The 25912-nt window shown below is 42.6% G+C and overlaps 2 protein-coding genes across 3 annotated transcripts in view; one reads left to right on the forward strand and one right to left on the reverse strand.

The window, feature by feature from the left end:
- QRSL1 (glutaminyl-tRNA amidotransferase subunit QRSL1) overlaps positions 1–23415 on the reverse strand; it is a 169269-nt gene extending 145854 nt beyond the window's left edge. For both annotated transcript variants that reach the window (XM_078648427.1, XM_078648426.1), the window contains exon 1: positions 23241–23415. Coding sequence is in view for 1 of the 2 variants with exons in the window: in XM_078648426.1 (XP_078504552.1) it covers positions 23241–23264 (24 nt within the window). In the remaining variant the exon portion in view is untranslated. The remainder of the gene's footprint in view (positions 1–23240) is intronic.
- Positions 23416–23502: 87 nt separating this feature from the next.
- RTN4IP1 (reticulon 4 interacting protein 1) overlaps positions 23503–25912 on the forward strand; it is a 226823-nt gene continuing 224413 nt past the window's right edge. The window contains exon 1 of the mRNA XM_078648428.1: positions 23503–23728. Coding sequence (XP_078504554.1) covers positions 23719–23728 — 10 coding nt within the window. The 5' untranslated portion in view covers positions 23503–23718. The remainder of the gene's footprint in view (positions 23729–25912) is intronic.

Genomic DNA, 25912 nt, shown 5'->3' on the forward strand with positions numbered 1-25912 from the left:
ACATCCACCAATGGCTGAATCTGCAGAGGCCAGGTGGTCAACTTTGGGATACACTTGAATAAGGATTTAACAATCTATGTTACAGAATGGGCATACTGCTTTTAGAGCAAAGCTGGCCAGGAATGTAGGTAGGAAGACACTTGTCCTTGGATGTGATGGCTAAAGCTTTTTCTAATGGCTTCAACTAGGACCAGAAGTTTATCCTGGCAGCCTATCCATCCGTTTCTTTGGATCCCAGGAGATCTTTCTCAGAAAAGTAAACATTTTTGGAACCAGTTCTGGAGCATAAGTCACATTCCTCTAGAAGGATGATTTAAGGCACTCCGACCAAAGTCTATTCCTCACTTCTGTGTAGGGAGCTTTGCACAGCCTAACTGCCTTGCTTGGATAGGGACTTTTTTTTGTCATGAGGGTTTAACATTTCCAGTCCTGCTTCAGCGCAGTATTCTGCGTATCAGAAGGGTCTCCTCAATATCGTAATCACTGTGTCTCATTCTCTTTTCCCCATTTGTTAGAGGGGGTCAAGCACATCAAGAGTTTGTGCATGCAGTTAAATCTCTCCAGGAGGCCATCTTCGGCATAAGAGCATCTTCCTCCTCAGCAGGGAAGAATGCCCAAAGTGTTTTCACCAGACAATTTGACGTGGCTTGCTCTTTCATGTTTCTGGTTCTTTAAATGATCACTGGACTTGGCCAGAAAGCCCTCTTTCGATTTTTTTTTACTGCATTCATATGCGAAGCCTGTTTGAAATTGGCAGTCACCTGTCCTGAGTAGCTTGTGAATTGGTATTGGGATAAACCAGTCTAGTAGCATCTCGTTTAGGCTTGTTTTGTTTTTTACTGCCTTCATGTGCGTGACTACGGCCCCCTCAAACAGGTGACACTGCAGTCTGTTTTGAGGGCTGCACATAATTCCCTGCCACCTCAGGAAGACCTTCAATAGGGTAAGAGGTCAATGCCTCCTCAATGAAAGTCCTTTGCCTGGCATTGGTTTCACTCTTGGAAGCCATGGTCAGATGAACAATGCATACCGAAGAAAGGAAGGTCAAACTGGGAAAAGAGGAAGGAAGGAAGGAATGTCAAACTGGGAAAAGAGGAAGGAAGGAAGGAATGTCAAACTGGGAAAAGAGGAAGGAAGGAAGGAAGGAAGGAAGGAAGGAAGGAAGGAAGGAAGGAAGGAAGGAAGGAAGGAAGGAAGGAAGGAAGGAAGGAAGGAAGGAAGGAAGGAAGGAAGGAAGGAAGGAAGGAAGGAAGGAAGGAAGGAAGGAAGGAAGGAAGGAAGGAAGGAAGGAAGGAAGGAAGGAAAGAAAGAAAGATTAAGCTTCCAGGTGACATTGTATGGGTTTTCTGCCCACGCTGTTTAATGATACTCCTATACTATAGTAATAGGTCCGGCCATGTAGCCACCAGCAGTGATGAAAGAACAAGGGCTGCCACAATCACATTGGAACCTTCTGAAGCCAAGGTGCGAGATCCAAAAATGGCATGTGAGCACTGAACTAGAAACAGTACATAGCAATGGCTGTCTGGCAGGGGCCAAGTATCGGCATCATAAAGAGCTTCAAAGGAGTGTTTGAACAAATGCTTTAGGCGGGTTACCTTGGAGTGGGTGAAAAAAGGTGCCAAATTGTGCTACCATGCAGAAAGTGCTCCCATGCTGACACCTGTGAGAAAGAGAGAGAGCCGAGTCGCCCTGACATTGTGTGGCGCCATAACTAGACAACAATGGAAAATAAATAAGGTGATGAAGTAGAAGTTAAGCAATATTAAAAGCCTAACATATGCACAAATACTAAGAGCTGATGCTAAATGTAACTCAAAATGGGCAAACCACCAGAAACATAATAATAAAAAAAGCCATTCATTCGAGACTGATGAGTAACATAGAAAAAGGGGACTAGATAATGCTTTAGGAAGATATTACTCTGATGGATTGTCATTAGGTCACGTGTTTTGTGGCCTGTTTTTGCGAGTGATTCTGAAAATTAGGATTTTGTTTTATATAGTGAATGGTTTTCCCGGTACAAATGATGTTTAATTATGGCTCTTGTTAATCAGTACAGAAAGGCAAAAGAAACAAAAAGCAAAAAGTCGTGCAATAGAATTACATATTTGCGAACAATAAAATAGAAAAACTCCTGAAAAATACTGTTTTACACTATTTTAGAAAATGCAGACACAGCTAGTGCGGAGGCATTTCTCTTGTGATGTTATCGCTGCTTTGATGCACCTTAATAAAACAACTTTCATAGTGTGTGTTAGACTTGGCATCTTTTGGCGTTTTTGCTGTCTGACCTCCCGGTTTTGGCTCTGTTTTTGCTGGCGTAACGTTTCTGTGCACTTTTTGCACTGCTGATCAGTGGTAAAGTGCAGGTGCTCTGTGTATATTGTGCTATGGATTGGTGTTTCCATGATTAGATATTTTATTTACTTGTAAGTACCTAGTAAAAGTGCACTGCGTGTGCCAGGGCCTGTGAATCAAATGCTACTCGTGGGCCTGCAGCACTGATTATGCCACCCACGTGAGTAGCCCTCAAAAGGTACCTCTGACCTGCCATTGCAGAGTCTGCGCGCAGTTTGTAACTGCCATGTCGACTTGGCCAGTGCACACACTTGTTAGTCCCCAACCTTCCCTTTTCTTACATGTCAGGAACTCCTAAGGTAGGCCCAAGGTACCCCCGTGGGCAGGGTGCAGTGTATGTAAAAGGTAGGACATGTCCTGGTGTGTGTGGTATGTCCTAATGTCCTAATAGTGAATTACAGCCAATTTCGTTTTTCACTATTGCAAGGCTACCAGTTCCCTATAGGACAGAATGAGAGGTTTGGTTATAACATCTTATAAACATAACTGGCCCAGGGAATTCGGTAAGAAAATAAAATTTAGTATGCTTGAACTCAGAATCTAAAGATGCATCTTTTAGTGAAGGTGAGTTTTACATTCTGCGTTTGAAAATACCACTTTTAGAAAGTGGGTATTTTCTTGCTCAGTCATCCTGTGTGCCTCCGCTGAAATGTGGATTGCCTGTCTGGGTTTTGGATGACAGAAGGCTGTGGGGGTGGGGGTGGGGAGCGAAGGGGCTCCAGATGGTCTAGGTAGGTCTGGAAAGGGCTGAATAGACCTGGGCTACGATGGAGAAAGGGGGAGGTGAATTCCTTGCACCTCAAAGGGCCTGGTCTGCCTCTGACAAAGGCCGTCTCTGCCTCCTGCTAGGAATTTATACCAGAGAAGGCCTAACTGGTTCTGGACGGGCACAGACACCCTCTGCCTGATAGATCAAAGGATTTTTGGACATAAATACTGGGTCCCAGACCCCTGAACTTTAGAACTCATCTGGATCAAGAAGACTGCCAAGAAGAGCTGGAGAAGCTGCGAAAAGGAACGACAGCTTTGCTGGGTACTTTGCTGGGCTGACCTGCAGTGGCTGCTTTTGTCTTGGGCAGTGAAAGACCTGGACTGAACTTTCTGCAACCTAACTTGTGAGTCTCTTCAAGGGCTTGAGGTAGAGCTTGCCCCCTGTTCATGAAGTCTCAGGAACAGCAAAGACTTCAAGTTCTCCGATCCGCAGCACTGGGGACTGTGTTTTCTGTGCTGCAACCTGAAGAACACCACGCCATTGTAGACTCCATGTCCTGGAGGCACCGCAGAGTGCAATGCCGTGGCGCCGCACCGCAACCCTGGTCTCACTGACGACGCCTGTTGACGCCGCCACCGAGCCGCTGCCTGTAGCGCGACCTGTGTGCACCGCACTCTGCACCGCCTCGCTTCATGCGAAGCTTTGGCACTGCCGCAATGCGACCCTGGTCTTACCGACGATGTCTGTTGACGCCGCTACCAAGCCGCTGCTCGCACCGCGACCAGTTGGCACCACACTCCGCACTGCCTTGCTTCACGAGGACGCCCTGGCCGACCTGATGCCGCCTCTTCCTGCCGAAATCTATGCCGCTGCTTGCACCGTGGTTCGAGTGCCCCGCTATTAAGTCACATGACGCACCGCCTCATCCCGCACCACAGCCTTGGCCTACTGACGCCGGTGCCATCGACTCCAGTTTGTCAGTCGACGACATCGCTCCAGCGATGCCGTCGCCGCTGCTAGCACCGTGACCTGCTAGCACCGTGACAAGCACCGCCTTCATCTCGCATTGCGTCCCTGGTCTCACTGACGACGTCATCTGATGCCGCCACCAACCCGCTGCTCGCAGCGCGACCTGGGGGCACCGCACGCTGCACCTCGCACTGCAGCACCCGATGCCTGCCGGTGCCAGCACTCCTGATTCCACCAGAAAGGAGCTCGACCCGCAACGCGAGTGGCTTCAAGGGCCTCCACACCCTGCATTTCTCACAGGTACTGTTTTGCGGGTCTTCCCAACACCGTAACTGGCCCCATGACCAGCCAGAACTGTTGGATTTAGTTGTTCACGACGCCGTGGTAGCCTGGACGGAACTATCCACACAAGGAGCTCTTTTTAATCAGCGTATTTTTGGAACTATGATATAGTAACTCTTGCTACTGTGTAACACTGTTTTTTTTCTATGTGAAAGTAGGCTTCTGTAACTGATGTCATTTTGTATCTCGCTAATCCTCATGTAAAGCGCTCAGATACCTCTGGGTCTAGCCAGCGCTATATAAAACTCTGCAAATAAATATGAATAAATAACTTTTGAACTTTTAAGTATAGTAGTGTGGATTTTTATTGTTTTTGGTCTTGTCTTAATTATATAAAAATATTGGATATTTTTCTAAACTGGTGTGGTGTCCTTTTGTAGTGTGTACACTGTATTACTGATGGTTATGTGCAAATGCTTCACACACTGCCTCTAAGATAAGCCTGGCTGCTCGTGCCAAGCTACCAAGAGGGTGAGCAGGGGTTATTTTAGAATTGTAACTCTCTTATCCTGACTAGAGTGGGGGTTTTGCCTGGCTTTGGCCCACGCCCTCGCCTACCAAAAATCCCATTTCTAACAGTGTGCCATACATTTTGTTAGTTCTTTCAGTCTGCCCTTCTGAATAAAGATGATGTGATGTAAACCAAAGATCCATCTTTTACAATTCATTTGAACTACTCAAATATGATTTTTATCTCTTATTTAATGCTGAAAAAAAGAAGGCCAGGCAAACAAACTTTTTTGAAGATGATACTGGTTTCAAAATTAATCCCAAATTGACTAGTCAAGACTAGAGGAAGCTGTATCAGCACATTGATGAATTACAAGAAATCAGTAATCAAATGGTAGTGAAATTATTAAAAGGTTTTAATATAAAATGGAACACCATGTATAAATATTGAAACAATGTTTTGTTGACTTTGTTTTGAAAAAAAGACTGATTAAATGATTTACCTGTAAAGTAGAAATAAAACTATCTTTTAAATAAATAAGAATTTGTTGAAGAATTGTTTTATAATTAGGCATTATGACGCATGGACTATGACCCCAAACTGAATCACTTCGCTGCTGAGACATCAATAATTGACATTTTCATTTATAGTTTTGTGTCCCCGTGGATTCACGCCCATTAGATCCTACCGGTCATGGTACAATCTAATGACTGAAAAATTGGTATGAAGGGAACGTCAGCATTTTAAAAATGTGCCCTATATGCTACGTTTAGGAACAGTGGTTACAAGTACAAATATTAATTTGGGATTACCCATATTATTCTGTGATTCAGAAGGCATTTCGCAAAATGTGTTCTTTCTTGCACATTGGCTTACATTTAGAAGTCAAAAAATGGAGAGAAACTCACATGATATTAAAAAATATTCTACTATTTTGTATTCCCACACTTCTCCCAACTGGGCCTATTGTCTACAACAGGATTAGCTCAGAAATGCACTGTGAACACATCAAAATGTTTGTCTTGAAAATTGTTCCATTTTGGTGATGATGGTATCTGCGCTATTTGGTCTCAGGCTCAAGCGCCACCCAGGGTATCACACCAAGCCTAGACATTCCAGAAAACCAGACAACCTGCTGAGTCCAGGTGGATCTCACAAGGTTTTCTTACTCAGAATGCCTTCAACCCTCAAGGTCTGACTAACATTACATATGTTCCTCTCATTTCTGTAAAGAAAAGTTCTGGAAACTGTGGGGATCAACAAAATTACTACCACCCAGTGTTCCCACACCTCTCCTGATAATAATGCTGATTTGACTAGATAGGGTAACTATGTGAGAAATTAATGGAACAAAGGCAAACCATGCAGAGATCACATCGACTTCATATGGCACCGTTTTTATCAGTTTCTCTTGCAGATTAATTTCTATTACCCAGAGTTCCCACACTACTCTTAATAATGCTGTTTTTACTTTTGTTTGTAATATTGTATTGTATGTTCTGTGCTTCAAATGCTCTTTCCCTCCCCACCACCTTATACTGTGCCTCTTCTGAGATGCAGATTGTTAAGAAGTTGGTTTTTCGTTGGCAGAGGTAAACACCTTGTCCAAGCAGGAACCACAATCCTGGCATGGGTAACTGTAGTACACACTAAAGATTTACCTATGCTCACTGTCTGGTAGCTTGGCACAAAACAGTCAATTAAAGAGGCAACGTATAAAGTATTTGGGCACAAACACATACACATGATGATACAGTGAAAACAATACAAAGTAATTCACACTAGTTTAGAAAAATAACCTATAAATACCTGAGTAAAACAGGACCAAAAGGTCAAAAGTCCAACATGCATAAGTCAAGATATGAATTCTGCAAGATTAAAGCAAAATGCAGCGCTGAGAAATCAATAGTTCCAACTGGGACTGTCTGGTTGCGCTTGACCGGGAGAAATCTAAAGTTCCGCTCGACCACAATGGAGCACGGGCTGGATAAAGGAGTCATGCATAGTCGCTGACAGCACCTTGAATGCGTTGATGCTCGGGCACGATGCAATGAAATCCGAAGGTGATGCGTCGCTGTCGCAAGCGATGCGACGTCTCCGAAGGAGGACAAAGTAATTGATGTGCCGATATCAAGAGCGCTGAGCGTCGGTTCCTGCTGCTGGGCAGAAGGCGATGAGTCTGTTAGAAGGGAAGCATGCCTGGCAATGTGTCGAAGTTGGCGACGAGGCAACGCAGATGTCGGCGATGCGCAAAAGTCGGCAATGCATTGTCTGAGACGAACGCAGCACTGATGATTCGTAGGCGCTGTGTCGGCAAAGCCAAGGCTGTGTTTTAAGTCGAGGTCGTTGTGTCGCGCACTTGACAAGCAGTGTCCACGGCTTCGGTGCAGGCAGCAGCAGTGAGTCAATTTTGCAGGTAATGTGCCGGTTCCGAATGATCCTGCGGTGCTGATGCATTCTATCTTGGGTTGCAGCACCAAACATTCACTTTCAATCACAGCAGAGGAGCCCAGGTGCTGAGAGCAAGACGCAGGTGAAGTCTTTGAAATTCCAGAGACTTCCGTAACAGGAGGTAAGCCCAAACAAGGCCTAGAAGAACCTTTAGTGTTGCAGGATGTAGAGAGTAAAATCCAGTCCTCACTCCCAGGCAAGAAGCAACAGGCCAACACAGCAAATCAAGGGGCAAAGTGGCAATCCCTCTTCTGTCTGGCAAAATGTACTTGTACAGAAGTGTTTAGTGTAAGAGGTCGAATACTTACACCCATTTAGCCTTTGAGGTAGGGAGACTACAAAGAAAGGTCTTCGTAGTGCACAAGACCCTACCTTTCCTCGCGTTGGGCCCAGACACACTACACGCTAGTGCCCACCAAAAGCCAACGCTCCTTTAGCAAGGAACCTACGCTCCTTGGTTCTCCTAAGCCTTGAGGCTTGAAAAACAAGCCTGTAGAAGGCAAGAAAGAATCTAGAGAAAAAACTATAATAACCAGATGAGATTATTATACAAGAAGGCCTTAACCTCATACAAATATCTCATAAAAAAGGAGAAAAGTAGCTATTTTGGCCAGGCAATCGATAGAGCCTCTAATTCATCGAAATACCTTTTTCAAGTTGTTCAGAGACTTACGACCATCTCAAATGATACTAATCCCTCTGATAACCAATCCTTTTCTGATCCCTTAAACCCCCTCAAGGACTCTTAGTTCTTGCAGCAAAGCACTTCTCCAAGTCCCCAGGGTTAAGAAAGCCAGGCTAGGTGGAAAATCCTTTTCCTACCTCGCTCCCCGGTACTGGAACCAGCTCCACATGCATCTGAGATAATGCCCTGATTATCTGCGCTTCAGGAACCTTCTCAAGGACTTCCTGTTTTAATACCTTCTTCGGCCCGCCAGCAGCTTTGCCCTAAAGCGCAGAGATACCCCTTCGGGGGTGATTCAGGTGCTCTATAAAACCAACAAATAAATAATAAATAAATAAATAAATCCCCTTGCTACCGTCTTTAAAGAGAAAGTAAATGTTCTCTTCCAGGACTTCTACAAGGGGGACCCTCATCCTCCTGGAAACCTTACTTGGAATACCGTAGGTGACTGTTCTTTCACACACTTCTCTGACACTTCGCCACATCAAGTAGTTCCCTACTTCTACAATGCAAATCAGGCTCTCCTTGTGACCCTTGTTCAGTACAAATCTTGAAGCTGGTCCTTGATATTATCGCTAGGAACCTATCGCAGACCTTTAATATCATGTTCGCCACAGGGACATTTCCCTCGGCCTGGAACCAGGCCTCCATCCTTCCTCTTCTAGCAAAAGCCCAATTTAAAGGTTAACGACACTGCCACCTATCATCCTATTGCTCAGCTACTCCTGCCTGCTAAAATCTGTTAGAAGATTATGAATCTGGAACTATCTAAATATATTTTCGACAATCAGCTCCTGGACTTCTCCCAGTATGGTATCCGACCAGAGCATGGCACAGACACTGCCCTGGTCAAGGTGACGGAGGAAGTGAGGCAGGCAGTCGATGGCGGAGGTTCAGCAGTTATGATCTTATTGGACTTATCCACTGCCTTCGATACTGTTGATCATACCACTCTTATTGGCTGTCTAAATGAAAGAGGAGTTAAGGGGTCGCGCAGAAGCTGCTCGTATCCTTTCTTAGAGACAGATCTCAAACAGTCATGTTAGGGAACTTTAACTCCCCACCCTACTTCCTGCCTTGTGGAGTCCCGCAGGGGTCATCCCTTAGCCCCACACTTTTTAACGTTCATGTAGCTAAATGGGCCCCGCTCATTAGAAGTTTCAATCTGGAGGTAACTTCCTATGCTGAGGACACACAGCTAATAATTACAGCAGATCATAATGGCACGTTAGACCCCGTAAGATGCTGTAATTGCATCAATGCAATGAGTGGCCGGATGAACTAAGCTTAACGCACAGAAGACCACGATTATGGTGTTCGGCAATCCGTCCCCGGCATGGTCCATCAATTGGTGGCCTGATACTTTGCCACAACCATCCCGCCCTCTCACCAAAGTGAATTTGGTAATCATGATTGATGACAACCTTAATATGAGCTCGTAAATATCATCTGTCACATGCGCAACTTATAATATAATTAAAATGATTTTAAAAAATCTTCCTTTTTTCCAGACAGTCAGAGAAAAATTCTAATGGCCCTGCTTGTACTTCCAAGGCTGGACTATTGTAATAGTCTTTATCTAACCGTTTAAGAAAAATATATGAACCAACTACAATTAATCCACAAATCTGCAGCAAGACTGATTTTTAATCTTCATAAATTCCATTCCATCAAGCAGGGACTTTCGTGAACTGCACTGGCTTCTCATGTGCGGCGGGCTAAGTTTAAAGTCCTCTGCCTGGCCCACAAAGGACTGCATAATTCAGGCCCAGTATTCTTCAGGACGGCTTTCAAGAGATACAAACCAATCAGAGAACACAGATCGACCAATGCAAATCTTTTAGTTGTTCCAACATTTAAAAAGATACAATGGGGCGGTAGAGGTATACTCCTCAACATCAACAAACTCTGGAACAGGCTCCCACCCCAGCTCAGAGCTATTCCTTCCTTAACATGGTTTAGAAAGGAGATACAGACCTGGCTATTTAACATCTAAGTCTCCACACACCTGCCTTGTCTGACACCACCAACCTTGGTATTCGCGTGCTTTCAAAATTTCCAAACATAATACAACACAGTGGTATGCAGGTCTTTGTGTGGGACAGTCACAGCCCTAACTTCACTAAAAGATGTGCTTTTAAATTGGGAGTCCAGAGATACCAAACTCACTTATCCTATCTTTTCCCAAGTGGAAGTTACAAGGCAGCTCCAATGCTAACCTATGAGAGAGAAAGGCCTTGCCATAATGAAAAACAAATTTAGCAGTTTTTCCACTACCAGGACACAGAAAACCTCAAATGTACATGTCTTACCTTTAAAATAAACTGCACCCTGCTGATGGGGCTACCTAGGGCCTACCTTAGGAGTGACTTATGTAAAATAAAAGGGAAGGTTTGGGCCTGGCAAGTAGGTGAACTTCCCATGTCGTACTGGCAGTTTAAAACAGCACACACAGGCTCTGCAGTGGCTACCTGAGACATATTTGAAGGGCTACTCAAAGATACTTTATTCAGCAATTCAATGCCATAAAAGTGAACATGTTAAGAAAAGTACGCTTCATCGACAAAACTTTAAAACCTTTAAAAAAATTCAAATAAGAAAATGTTTAACATCAATCAGGGCACAGAGTTCGAATTAAAAGGTGAGGAGGAGGGCATCATATAAAGTGCAAATGCATCATATAAAGTGCAAAGTGCTGAGTTCAAGTACAATAGATAGTGTATCGTATAAGTACAAATATTAACGTGGAATGGGCACTGGAATAATCCAATAATCCAACATTTTGAAACTGGAATTTAGCACGGTCGGCGGAGTCCCTCCCAGTCAAGAAAACGCTGTGTTTTCTTGACTGAGAGGGACTTCCGCCGACCTCTCTAAAATCCAGTTTCAAAATATTGGAAGCATTAAATGCTAAGGAGGACGAGTTGGAGTCAATAGCCCATAATGATAACGATTTATCTGTTCTGGGAACGAAAGACATCAGAAAAAAATCAGGAACACCAAACAGTGTCTTTGGACCATAAACAACACTGCCAAGGTTAAATAACTGGACCATTGAGCTAAAAGGGTCACTGCTATATGCAAACTTAATTGTCCTGAAGATGGTCTAAAGGAGTAAAACAATTGAAGACCGAAACGTCGACTACACAGTCCATTTCTCCACGTTTCAATGTATTTTTAAGTGACTTTTTTATTTAAGAAAGATATATGTCACTTTCTGCTTTAATTTGGATTGGACTTTTTTGCAGATGAATTACAGGATGAAGGGTTAAATACTTTGTTCATTTGCAAGCATTAAAATCAACATGAATTGTTGAAATGTACCCTACAAATTGATGAAATATAAATAAGAAAGATACTTTACAAAAGATTATCCACTGTTTATTTTTATCGAATTGATTTTCATTGCATTGATTGCCTGAACAGTAGAATTTGATCAAGACTGTTGCAAAATGTATTCAGATTGTTTCAAAATTTGGAGATATTGAAACCCATTAACTCTAATCTGAAAGAAAATTATTGTTTGAATAAAATCTCTTTCTATTCTGGACTGTTAATTTATAAGCCTTTCTTTTGCCCCTAATTTCTGCTTCGTCTCTGGGGATGGATTTTAGAGCCTGTAAAAGCTCCCTGTGGGTTGTTGAACATATACCATCGAACCATCTTTCGGCCTTCGAGCATCTGACCCTACTCACGACAGTAAGGTCAGATGATATTTGTTTCATTAATTTCTCAAAGGCTTCTAAGATAGTTCTACCATGTGTAGTTGGATCTAGGCAAAATTGAATTTCAGAGGCACAAGCAGTACATACATTCTCCAGGAAGCTATCTGGCATAACCCTTTCCCACTTTAGCCTGTGGGCTTGTTCTTTAGCGCTGATGTCTTTATTTGTAATACAAGTAGTGGTCTCCTCAGTTGCAATAGCAGGAGACAGTTAATTCCTCCATGGTCGAGACTAATGGAGCAGACAGTAGGTTGTAGTCAATAGTACTGGGCCTTTCATTCCCTATATAAGTGGGTACTGAAGCCAGCCTATCTATTTGCTGAAGGCAATATAGATACTAGGTGAAAGGGTGCCTTCCAAAAAGATACCTCAGGGTGTATGCTCAAAGTGATTAGATAAAGAGAAAGTCTCCCCCTGGTCCGGCTTTATGATGCAATTTGAATAGCACTGGTGAATGTTAAAATCCCCTAGAATTATCAAATCATGATAGAATGATTTTCCCTCCTCATAGTGTTCGAGGAACTTCTCTAAATCTAGCAAATGTTCTAACTCATGTCCTCTGGAAAAAGTATTATAAAAATGTACCACTAACAAAGTAGCACGATTCTTAAAAGATTATTCTACTGCTAACACGAGATGTGATTTACATTCAATCATTCGAGACTTGCAAGAGAGTATAAGTGAAAACATAAGAAGCAAACCCCCTCTGGCTCTTCCCATTCTCGATGGGATAGCGTATTTACAAAACGAAATAAAAACATCTAAATAAAGACAATCTTTGGCCTCCCACGTTTCTTGAAGGGCAATGATATGGTGTGGAGAAAGTACATTTTCCCAATTTAAATTAACCCTTTTTGATGTTAGTCCCGCTATGTTCCACAAGAGGACCTTTTCGTAAACAGCCAAGAAAGGGGTTGAGATAGGAAGAGTACAGGGGGATTTGACAACTATTTCAACGGGTTCCTGGGATATAGAAATGGGATTGTGTTGAGCCATGTTGACTAAATTTGTACCCTGGCTTATTTTGTCCTCACGCCTTAGTCAGTCATTTTCATACAAGACCTGGGGACTAGCTAGGGGTAGGAAGCGATTACTCATTGGTAGAATTGTGCCTATATTGGTTATGTTGTCAGGCCTACCTAGATTTGAAGGTAGCTGCCATTGCCATTGAATAGGGCGTGTGCACTGACTGGGAGGGTAAAAATGTTGTAGCGGGACGACTCTAATTGTGGAAGTCGAGCTACTCTTGTAAGCGCAGCCCATTAGCAGCATAGCTTTCGCAGTGTTCTTAAAGTTCACAACTATACAGTCTCCCTCACCAACCTTTTTTGTTTGATGACCTATCCACCCCACTCTTCTTGCCATAATAATGTCAGAGGATATTTTCAGGCCATTTACAATATTTTTACTACTCCAGTGAGTAACCTTATGTATTAGGTCCAAGGAGGTTTCTCTAGATTCTTGAGAAAGAGAAAAGACCTCTAATAAAACTGCGACTAGTGGGGCAGAAGCGGGGGAAAATCCAAAATACATGGATTCTTAACTTTGGGAAGACCAAGTTGGAACGAGGAACGTGTAAATGGCAGGCCTTTCTCAGAATTTAGGAGGCCTACTCATCTGGGCTGCCTGGACTCTACAGGCTGCAATAATCGGCTCCTCAATTGGGTTTGACTGTCTGATACATCTGAGCGCTTCCTCAGTTATTGGGCGTTTAGGCATGGACCAATGAAGGTTTCATTCGAGTTCAAAGACCTTAAACATGGAACCTCTACCACACGCTAAATTTGGCTCAGACATCACAATTCTTTTATTACATGTAACAATAGAGTCATGAATTAGTTTCTCAACTTCTTCCACCTTCGATATTATTGAGGCATAAAGGGCTTTTGTCATTGACTCCAGTCTTACAAGTAAAGCATCCAATAACTGTTCAAAATTGGAGCCAACCGGTGATGAGGTTTTTGTCCGTGGAGACTTCCTCGTTGTCTTGTTGGACTGTTCGTTTTCTCTTGGACAGAGGGAAGTCTGATACCAAATCATCTCCCTCTGTTGGTGTAGCTGTCAGGGTATTGGGGGACATTGCAAGTTAATCAGGGGGGCCATCAGGGATATAAATACAGGTTCAAGGGTGCCTAATAAACCATCTAAGGAGCCCACAGCGACCGCTGATTTTACTTGCAACTCACCCCTGTCTGTGGCTCACTCCTGAGAACGCTTTCCTGTCTCCAATGATGACCTTCTCTAAGTCAGGGCTATCTCCTGAGTAATCATGTGTGCTGCTTTAGTTAAAAAAATAGTCAATTGTTCCAGCCATACAGCCCCCCCCCGTGGGACCCCCTCTGAGAGGCGGGCATTTTCCTTTTGCCCATATTGCAGTCCTTGTGATGAGGGCCCTTTTGTACCCTAATATGAGGCACAATAAATACTAGCTCAACCTACGCTAATGAGCATAGAAGGGCACTAGTGCGCTTTTTTACTGTTTAAAAACAAAACAGAGCAGCAGAATAAAAAGTACCTTGTTAATGAAAGTGTAATTTTTCACTTTGTGTTCCCCATACAAAGAAACAGGATCCGGATGGAGCTAACTAAGGGACCTGGCCCAGCCCAGCCTCCTCCAGCTGCTGGTGGGTGCAGACTGGCCCGCCCTTGTCCCGGTGTGTCCCGGGCACGCCCGCACGCATCCTGCGCTGCAGGAGCTCCTGTTGGTATTTGTAGGTACCTCCTGGCGAAGATGGTCCCGTGGCGTTGGCGGCAACACCCTATGCCGCTAGGGAGGCTGGGGGATGTAGTCCTCCTCCTCCCTGCTCCCAATTTCCTTGTCACCTCTCCTTTCCCCTAGCGAAGGCGACCAGCAGCAAGGGCACAGCAGGCTACTCATGTGGGTGGCACAATCAGTGTTGCTGGCCCACTAGTAGCATTTGATTTACAGTCCCTGGGCACATGTAGTGCACTTCACTATGGACTTATTAGTAAATCAAATATCCCGATCATGGAGTAACCAAATGGCATTACATTTTAGACACAGAGCACATGCACTTTAGCACTGGCCAGCAGGGAAAAAGTACACAGACTCCTAAAGCCAGCAGAAACGAAGTGAAAAACAGAGGGCGACTAAGGCAAAATGTTTTGGGTAACCCCGCAAAAAGGGCCATTTCCAACACACATGCTCCGGTAAAATTCTTCCCAACCATAACCCGTTTCTCTCCATGCCTGCTCCTGACTTACCACCAATCTACACTACTTCCTTCAGTACACCACTCTAAGATGAATCCCCCGCACGTTCCTCACTCACACTCTTTAATCTTCTCCTTCCTGACGCTTCTCCATACAACTTCTGCATCCGTACTACTTACTGTCTTTCTGCCCTCTCGCTTCTCCCAGCTCCGATCTCTCTCCAGCACACTCTTCATGGACCACATATATTTACTCATTCCAAGCACGAGTCCACTTCCACCCTAAGCAACAAAATATAATGATGGACCCTTCCTAGAGTCAGCACCTGACTAACTTTCTCCCCGTAATATTCGTTAACCCTTGAATTAATGAAGGGGATTGTGTGCACACTGGATGGCACCCATCATCACTGTGCCTATTCCCTAGGGAATTTTAGTGCAAATAAAACAACCGCAAAGGTGCACCACAACAAGCAAGACAATAAGTGCAAATGGTATTTAAGCACGATGAAGAAATATTTCACAAAGAAATGTTGATAGTCTTCTTTTAATCTTTAATTTTCAGTTTGCAGTGAAACATATACAGCCGACGCGTTTCGTCCCAAGCTGGGACTTCTTCAGGGCTTTAAGTTTATGATACGTCGCTTTTGGAGACAATGTGAGAGGAACCGGGGTCCAAGGGGCGCCTTCCCAGATACTGTAATCCTGATGTAAATTAGTTCATTCCCATGTCGAATTAACAGATTTGGACTGTAAGCATGCTAATGGGCGATGAAGGCAGTGCTTATCAAAGTTCCTGGGTGGTGTAAACGGTCTTGCCACCTTAGTTTTGTGTCTGTCTTAAGCCGTCTACTGGGTGGTTTATAGATCTAGTGGTGGACTGAAGGTCCTATTTGTCCAAATACTCGACGTCGCTGTGGGTGTTTCGGTGGGACGAGGGCTGTGGATGGGCGCCGGCCGTTTTATCAGGAACGGCCTGCTGGAACACAGTGCCTACACCCTCCTCCCTTGGACAAATAGGACCTTCAGTCCACCACTAGATCTATAAACCACCCAGTAGACGGCTTAAGACAGACACAAAACTAAGGTGGCAAGACCGTTTACACCACCCAGGAACTTTGATAAGCACTGCCTTCATCGCCCATTAGCATGCTTACAGTCCAAATCTGTTAATTCGACATGGGAATGAACTAATTTACATCAGGATTACAGTATCTGGGAAGGCGCCCCTTGGACCCCGGTTCCTCTCACATTGTCTCCAAAAGCGACGTATCATAAACTTAAAGCCCTGAAGAAGTCCCAGCTTGGGACGAAACGCGTCGGCTGTATATGTTTCACTGCAAACTGAAAATTAAAGATTAAAAGAAGACTATCAACATTTCTTTGTGAAATATTTCTTCATCGTGCTTAAATACCATTTGCACTTATTGTCTTGCTTGTTGTGGTGCACCTTTGCGGTTGTTTTATTTCCACTTCCACCCTACTTCTGTATCCTAAAATACATACTACTCTATACCTGATCTAACAAACAAAGGAAGATGTGGACTCTCGCTTTACTTCTTCCCCTCATTAATCCGTTCTTCCCTACTCCTTTTCTGATTCTAAAGTCCCTGGCCCTGCCATGTCATCCAAAGCGCTTGTGTTTCCTCTCTCACTTATCAATATCTCAGTCCCTCCTGCACCACCTGAACCAGTTAAGTCCCTAATCCACCTCTTAAAAGGACTAAGGTACTACTACCCTCTCTACATGGTCGACTTCCTCTCCTTTCCCACTTTCCTGGTTTCACATCGCTACCCTTTCAACCACTTCCCTTCAAATGTCCTCATGCCAAAATGAAGACCAACAGTGCCCCTATGCTCTTATCAGTTAAGCCGCTTCCTTAACCATATACAATCAATGAAAAAGAACAGTCTAACAACTATGATTCAATGCTCAACTAAATGTATGATCTATTGCTGGGACCTAATATTCATCAACAAACCATGGCTAGAAGATGACATTTCACTTAGTCTTCCATGAGGCAACCCCACCGGAATTAAATCTTCAATAAACAACCACCCCAGGAAGATTGGATGAGTACTATCAGCCACCTTCAAGGACTCCTTACAAACCCCAAGCTTTCAAGACTTTCATGACCACATAATTCGCTCCAAGTTCACTGCCCGCTCTCATTTTCTGTATATTGACTTTATTGTCTCTTTCTGTTTCAAATATGCAACGAAGTCTTTTTGAAAAGTTCAAGAAAAATGTATAAATAAAGTACCAGATCAAATGAAAAGAAATACTTTTGTCTAGCGTTAACTCAGAACCGTCAAAATAATACTGGTCCTGGCCGACTTCCCTGCTACACATACTTCTGAATAGAAGATATTGCTGTAAACCATGACAACCTCTTCATATTCGGTTAAGTGAACACCGAATTCGAAGGAAGAACCCTCTGCTGGTCAAGATCGCTCATAATGAAGACCCTCAACTTTTCTCAAATAATATCTAACCCTAAGCATACAGCTGGCTAAACGTTGGCCACATCCTGGACTCATTATTCTTTTTGATTGGAGACAGAGTAACCAGAAATCTCCCAACATGATAACCAAGCAAACAACACATCACCTCCTTCTTAGTCCACTTCTGCATTAAAAGAACTGTTTTGCAATAGTAACTAACAATACCACCTACAGACAATTGAAGAGACTCAACCCCACAGCACTGGATACACAGGTCTTTGCCATCTTACCTCCTGAACAAAATTGAATTTAAACAGCTCTTTTGCTGGCTTGTTTGAGGCTTCAACTGAATCATGCACTTCAAGATGTATACAGGTGCTCATGATCAACCTAAGGCCCCGTGGCTCAACAAAGAGACAAAGAAGTTGAAGTCAGAAATCACTGCACATCAACTCCAGTGGATCAAATAAAGCAATGAATATGAAAAACACACCTGCAAAAACCTCAACATAATCTACAAATCTTCCGTCAAGAAGGTAAAAGCACTCTCTTACTCTCAAATGTTTTCTCCAACAGCAAATGCCATACCAACTAACATCAGAGGACCCTCATGGCATTCCGCAAACTCTCCCAATTCTCAAACTGTAAAGCTGTAGCATAAGTAGAGATATTGCCACAAAACATCAAGAGCACCACGGCCAACATCCAGGCAATTCAGACCACCAGTTGACTTGGATCCTAGTCTCTTTCAATCAACTCTTGGTCTAGTCAAAGAAAGAGACTCGAGATGGTTGCTGTCAGATCCTTGTCCTACTCAAACCTTCAAGTACATTGTAAACTCAACAACTGACACCACCCCAACAAGAATCCTCTTTAACAGCTCTCTAACGTTAAGCACCTACCGCTCTGTCTTCAAGACATCTTATATCAAACCACTCTTCAAGAAGAACCTTGACCCAACCAACCCTACCAACTATTGACCAATGTCCAGTGGCTCATTTTAAGGAAAATTGATTTTCATGTTCGAGGGACACCTCTAAAACCAATATAAGAAATGTTGTATTCAGTTCTGAAAACCTGATCTTCTGTACATTGTTCAGTTCTTAAGGTCACCTCTGTCAAAATGTGTTCCATTTGGGAAGCTTTTTGGAGGAGTATGGTGTCCAGGGTGGAAGCGTAATCTGGAATAGTGTGTCCTGTTAAATAGTACACCTCGTATACTATGTATACATAATATGTGTGGAAGCAGAATTGTACCCAGAATTCAGGACACCCGAAAATTTCAAGTCACTCAAAATGTAACCTCAGGCAGTTCTGCCATGTGTTGATCTTGCACGAAAAGGCACCCTCCCCAACATTGAATTATCAGAGTAGGATAAATAAGTAATTAAGACCACTCAATAACTAAGTTCTAGATTAGGGAAAGGTTAATAGGATTTATTACAAAAATCTCAAAATTAAACATTACAGAATAAATGCCATGAAGGCTCAAATGCAGATTTCTATGGAGTAGTCAAAATCAGAAATAATTCTAAGTCCCTAGTGAGCATCAAAATCAGAAAGTAAACAGGTAACATCTCCAGCATTAAGAAAAGTCTTACATTTCTATCGCTGGCTCATCCCCCAAAACACTGTTTTCTTATTCAAATTGTTGCATAACAATTGTGAGAAACAGCTAGATCATTGTAGAATGATCACAAGTAACAACTCTATTGGCAAATCATAATGGAATATGTCATAATTTAAGCACATAAGCCCTATTAAATTTTTATGTAAGCATATTTCATGCTACCAGCTTTCAGGGATGTTCATCTAATATGTAACATGTCAACAATAATGCTTTACACAAAGAAATAAGACTAGGCTCAGCAAAGGACCTACAGCGGAAGGGCCGTTGAAACTGCTAAAATTAGGGACACATAAGAAAAAATCCATTACATCAGTTGTCTTCAGTTTTGCAGAGACCATGAGGAGAGAAGATGCACAGGAAGCCGAGATGGAAGGGGCTATTACAGTAACGAATGAAAGAACAACATCTATTTCATCCAGTATGCTGTTTTCATGTAAAATGAGACACAACTAGATTATGTTATTGAGCACACTTCTATACATCATATTAAACATGCTTCAACTGCAATCATATTATTTAATTATTTGCGTTAGATTCATCATAAAAATCATTGTTCATTATTATCATTTTTAAAAGAAAATATAAACCCAGGAAAATGCTACTACACATGCCAACATTTTAAAACGGGAAAGTGGGACATTTTGCGAAAAAATAAATAAATAAATAAATAAATAGTGGGGAATGTGTTTTTCCCATTGACCTACAATGAAATAGAGTCACTTTCAGGCAAGGGACAGCTAAAATAAAGCCATTTTTGGCTAAGAAAATTGCAAGACACCTGCCCGAATCAGATCTTTTGGCATGTCTTACTTTTGGAGGCCTCAACGGGATTATTTGTTCAGAAGTGGAAGTCTTGTGTTCTGTTCCGTTCTAGTGGTTTCATTTGGCGTATAGTAGCTAGTTCTGGAGACCACACTTGGAGTGCAGAGTTGATTTCAGGAGTTCATATTGTGTTCATTTCAGGTGGTGACATGGAGTTTTGCGTCCCTTACTGGATGTTAAATCTGGATTATTGTGTCCACTTCTGCAGCTGTACGTCCAGTTCTAGGGGCCTTGTGTGGATTAATATGTCTTATTCTAAAGACAACTTCTGAAACCAGTTTCCATTGTTTTTCAAGGCACGGCGTCGTACAGGGGTCTGAAATGAAGTGACGACCGCGGACTACGATTAACCCTAAAAGTGTCACCTATCAGAGTGAACACAAGAAATCAGAACTTGGATTACTCTACGCATATTGGAGACTAAATACGTTGTGTTTTGAGTAACTGTGGACTTTTGAGGAAAGTGGGAGCCAAACGGAAGGTTTTCCATGATGATACTTGCAATTATGGAATGATTGCGTACCAATTTTGTGTGTATGATATAATAATCCTGGGACTTCAGTGACCATCATAAGATTGGAGTATTTTGATTACTGCCCTGAGGAAGCCCTAATCAGGGCGAAACGCTCTGGCTGCACTTTGGTTGTACTATTCCATCACCTTACGCCATATTTTGTCCAAGAATCCATTAAAGGATCATATTTAACATCGCTGAAGAGTCCGGACTGATTCGTCTATTGTGCATTTTGAAATGTTTAAGTTACCTCTTTGTGCTTTTTTAAGTGTACTCAAGTGAGGAAGGAGTGGAGAGTGGTTAAAGACTGCATTTCTAGTGAGTTTGTCTTGACAGTCTAGCAAAGTAAAATAAAGCTGAAAACTGAATAATTGGACGAGGAGCTGTAATGATATTGAATATCACTTTAGGCTACGCGATAAACCTGAGACTTACGGGATCACAAACATATAAGGAGAAGCTTAAAATTCATTTCTGCAGCCCATTAGCAAGATTAACGAAGCAGTTATTCCATGCTTAGGACATCATGGAATTGATAGAATTAATGTCCATAAATTGACAACGGTTATACCAGGATTAAAATATGCTCCAGTGGGATACCTACTAAATTTATGTTGTGTGTATTCTGGGTTTTAGTAGCAGGTATTCAAGTTTGAAGTTGCATGCACCACTTTCACAGTCTTTTCAGGGGTATATCTAATCGGACCCCCACTGCACTGCAGTCTCAGTGGATCATGGGTTTACACGGTATAGGTGGTCACGTACTAGAGGGTAGTTTTTATTACTTTGCATGAGGATGCTTTGTAGCCTGTATTTGAAAAGATTTTTTTGTGTAAATCTTTTTATTAAGGTTTTACATTTTAAAGCCCTCAAGGGGGGCGGTACATCAAATAGTCATCAATTATATCACACATTGAGGGGTCCCACAAATCGTACATTTAGAATTCATCTGCAACAGCCTGTATTTGAAAAGTTAAAAGTGAATATGCAAGCCACAGGATGCACTTGAGGGAGATAATTCATTAAAATATGGATTTAATAAAGAACAGCTATATGAGTAATGATTGACGTGTAATTTAAAATGAAACAACATGCTGTTTAAAAGTGCAAAATGCACTTAGCAGACATACTCATTAGAACTAAGTTTAGAAATGTTTAAGCATGGTTTCTTTACAATTAGAAACAAACTTGACACGCTGAAGTGTGCACAATTTAAACGCTTGACCTTAGTCTGGCATCTTTAGAAACTGCCAAATCTGTATAATGTTATTAAATGTTTAGTACTTTGCCAAAGAAACACTTATTGTGATAACAAGACTTCCTATTTCTCATGCACCATGTGTAATGTTTTGAATGGTTGTTGATTTTAAAAGATTATTTCTTCTTCACATTAATGAAATGCATTGCTAAACAATATAGTGCAGGCGATGTTCCTGCTTTTACATAATTTGTTGTTAACGCAATTAAATCACTGGCGTAACGAAAAGTGAGGGGGCCTCCCTGCACGGTATGTAGAGGGGCCCCCTCCGGGCTCAATCAGGAGCTCTCCCGGCCAGAGTTCAGTGCCGAGGGGGCCCCTTGGAGCTAGGGCCCCCCCCCCGCACCACGTGGGCTGCGGGGGCCTGTGTTACGCCCTTGAATTTAATCTAACACATTAGAAGGTTAGAATGTGGTTGTTGCATGTGGGAAAGGAGGGTTATGAATCTAAAAGATCTCATATGCTGAATATCTGTACCTACCTTAATGATAAAACTGTGCAAGCTTCATGTTTTTTCGTGCGCAAGATAGAAGCAGAACTCCCAGACTAATGCTTCTGAATGATTGGATCTGAAGCCTGCAAAACATTTGCAACTTTCTTTTTGGCTTTTTTATATTAGTGTATGTTCCTAGTGTAGAACTAACTTTCCACTCCACCACATATTTCTTCCACCTTTTTCCCCCATTCCTTTTTCCCTTGCCCGCGACTGACGGCTGTGGCTACTGCTGCTCATCTCAATATTACTATTGATACTATATTTTAAATTACAGCTTGCTACTACAACTCTATGGTTATTTGCCTAATTCCTGAGACTCTATTGAGTTTTATGAACTACTCTTTACAGGAATGTTTGCTGCATTCATGCAATGTAAAGCGTCACACTCTCTTTATCACACTCTTTTCCTTTGAACTCCTTGTGTGTTTTGCTAACTCCAATTCTGGTCATGTTCTTTAGAATAGGGTATTTTTCCTTTATGGAACACAATTGATGCATTACTTGATAACTTGTTCTAACCATATTTGTTTATGATATTTCTCTAAACTTATTTGAACTGAACAACTAACTTGAATAAAACAAATTTTACTAATCTCTAGAGCACTAACACTTTTGAAAACTAATTCAAACTCTGAACATAGACTGACTTTAGAAAAGTAAGTTATGATTTAACTTATTATTATACACATCTCCTAACTTAAAACACAGAGGCAAAGGTCAGTGGCCTGGAGAGAGTATAGTCCAATCCCTGCGCGGAAAGGGGCTCAACTCTGTAGGTTATAGCAAGAAAAAAGGTTGAAACATAATATTTACATTTTGGACCAACTCCAAACTGCCACAAACGTGCAACTCACTGCGGCTAAACAGGCGAAAATAATTTAAGGTGGGACATTTCGCTTGCAGTCACGTAAAAAATGCTTCGAATTGAAGGTACTTGCCAAACTGCAACTCGTGTTAAAGTGCAGCTCTACAAGTAATCTCCGTCGCAAAATTCCCCGCCGGTTTGGGGTTCTAGAAATCCACTGATCATGCGAGGGTTTTCAATTATTACTTTGGTAAAAGTGTATTTGAAAAAACATTGATCGGGACATACGCTCTGTGTAACTGGGACGTTAAACTACCAGTAGTACTATTAATCCCACCACAGCGTAGAAACCCCTCGAAGATACCGCAAGAATTGGTGCACTTGCATTCTTTTCATCTCACCTCCTTCAGCGACAAGCCCAACATGTCTGTCTCTCAGCTCTTCTCTCGCTGAGTCCAGAAGACAACATTAAACTAGTGGTGAGCGGTAACAGGCACAGTGCAACTAGCACCTTGCAAAAAGCCGGGACGGGCACCTTACACGGGCGCCGCCATCTTGACAACTAAAGTTTGTGCTGCAGAGACGGCGGCGACAATTGGTAAAGTTAGGACTCGCTAGAAGGATTGCGCTTCCCTATTGGTTGGCCGACTGACGTTTCGAGGTGAAAGTTCGGAAGTGTGTTGCTGTTCTAGGACAAATAGTGCTGGGCAGAGGTAGAACTGTCCTAAGCTGCAAGGACTAGACAAACGCTCTGGAGAAAAGAGGCGTGGGCTGTACCATGCGTCTAGTCTGTGCTTACTGTAATACATCCTGACACTGCCAGGGAAAGGCGTTGTCTGGGGAATATAAAACACTGTACGAAGTGCTCCTGAAGAAAACATGATATCAGGTAGCTAAACGTTTACTAATCATTTACAAGCCAATGTGATTTGGTCCTGCCGGAATTGCTTTTATTACACCTGACGTTTTCGGGCGTTGACTGTTAACTTGTACTAATTATTTACAAGCCGATAAAGGTGTGCCTTGGGGTGACCGAAACTACTTTTAGTACATCTTTCTATTGCTGGTGTTGGCTGTGACTGTCAGTTAATGACTAGGATACGAGTTTCCTGCTCTGAATGATTATGGATATTTCAACTTAATTTTGCACCATATCATTTACTTCTTAGCCTAATACTTGAATTGTGCCTGATACAAAAATACCACTCAAACTGCTTTGTTATCCGTTTCATTGAGCATCGGTGATTTGTGTTATATCTTGTGTCTCCTAGTTCCTGCTGCTGAGCCTGTGTGAGTGTGATGCAAAAGAATGTTCATGAGTGCATGGTTTGGATGAGTGGTCAGTTGGAATGAGTGGGGCTGAGCAGCAGGATACTGTTCCCGGTGGGGCTGTACCATTTTACCAGCAACTGAATAAACTCACATAATTACACTACTGGCTACTGGACTGATTCCATACTAGGACCCTACTTTGTTTAGAAAAAATTGTTGTTGTGGTAAATCAACTGACACAGTTTAATACATTAACGTACGTGCAGCAGAAATCTGCATTGACACGTTAGATTCCTTCCTCTTTCAACTCTGAACTTATCTTTCTGATGTTGATAAGTACCACTGAGCTGTTGCATATCATATTGACGAATGTTATTGTACGGGAGCATTTATATAGCACTTATTGCCCATATGTCGGGTGCTGAAGAGCTTTGCTACATAGGTAGCATGCTACCCAAGTGTAGGTTGTGTGGTTGGAAGGGTGTTGTTATCTTTATTTTGTTTTGGGACACAGCGTTTAGCAATGTGATGGGTGAAGAAATGTGATAAATAGGTGTGCTGTTTATTGTTTTTGTTAAGCTGGCATCAGTTCTACGTCCACAGAGTTGGTTACTGCAAAGAATTGTCAGGGTTGTGGAATTTTGAATACCAATGTGTCGAAGGGACAGGATTCTTCAGAATTCTGTTTGTCCTAAAAATAACCCTGCTATCGCTTTTGGTGCCATGTAATGAGGGGACACATTATGACAGAGTTTTCTTTATCTCAGAGTTCGGATATTAGTGCTGATTATGTTGGGGCTTACATTACTTTAGCTTTTGTATTCTAGCACTGCTCTGATTTTGTCAGCTTTCTGTGAATCTATATGGTGGTAGTAAAAGACAGGAAATGGTGGGTCCATGGTTGGAATGTCCTGTGAGTCTATGCACTCACGCAGAAAATACTTTTTTATTGCAAATCTTTTTATTAGGTTTTTATATTAATGCGGTATAACAGAGTGACTCACCGAACAAGCAAAAGTCACAATAACAGCCCTGGGTGGCTGATGACAATCATCTCTTTGGTCAGGGAAACTATCAGCATTTGCAAAGAACAAGACATAAAAGTAGTATTAAATTCTCCCTTTTCATAAGCTTCTCACCCTATCCAATCTCTTTGCACTTTGGAAAGCTGGACTAAAACCCTTTCCAAGGTGGAGAAAAAAGGGGTGGAAGTGAAAGTAAATTTGCAGTCAATCAGCATATTTTTGCATGAGCATGCATACAAGTGTATCTTTGTGCACACATCGAATGCACAAAGGTTTGTTAGGAGAACGGTTTCCAGCATACTTCTTTAACTCTTGTGATATCCTGAAAGTCCTACATCTGCACCAGTGCAAGGACAAATACCTTCAGGAGCACTTTACAAGCCCCAATTAATTTTCATATGCCCACAATGTTGCCCATAATTGATTTCCACTGATTCTCCATTATAAACATATATATTTTTAAAATACTAACTTGTGGGGGGCGTGGCTAGCAGCCGAAAGGAATGGCCGCAGCTTGACGGAGCACCGGGGATAGGACCGAGTCCCCAGCCATCCAAACATTAATCCGACAGAAATAATATGCCCAGAGTCGTTATATTTGAACCGGAGAGGGAGCGGCGAGAATCGATCCGGTGCTGAAGGCACTGCGCGCCGGGAATCGCGAGGTACAGGCGGCAGAGGGTGAGGGCCTAAGACCTGCATAGAAGCCGGGGCCTCAATTGCGGTGACGAGCCCGGATACCTGCACTGCACTCAGCAGAGTATACCGCAGCCGGG

This window comes from Lissotriton helveticus, chromosome 6 (genome assembly GCF_964261635.1).
Source record: "Lissotriton helveticus chromosome 6, aLisHel1.1, whole genome shotgun sequence".
NCBI classification, from domain to species: Eukaryota; Metazoa; Chordata; class Amphibia; order Caudata; family Salamandridae; genus Lissotriton; species Lissotriton helveticus.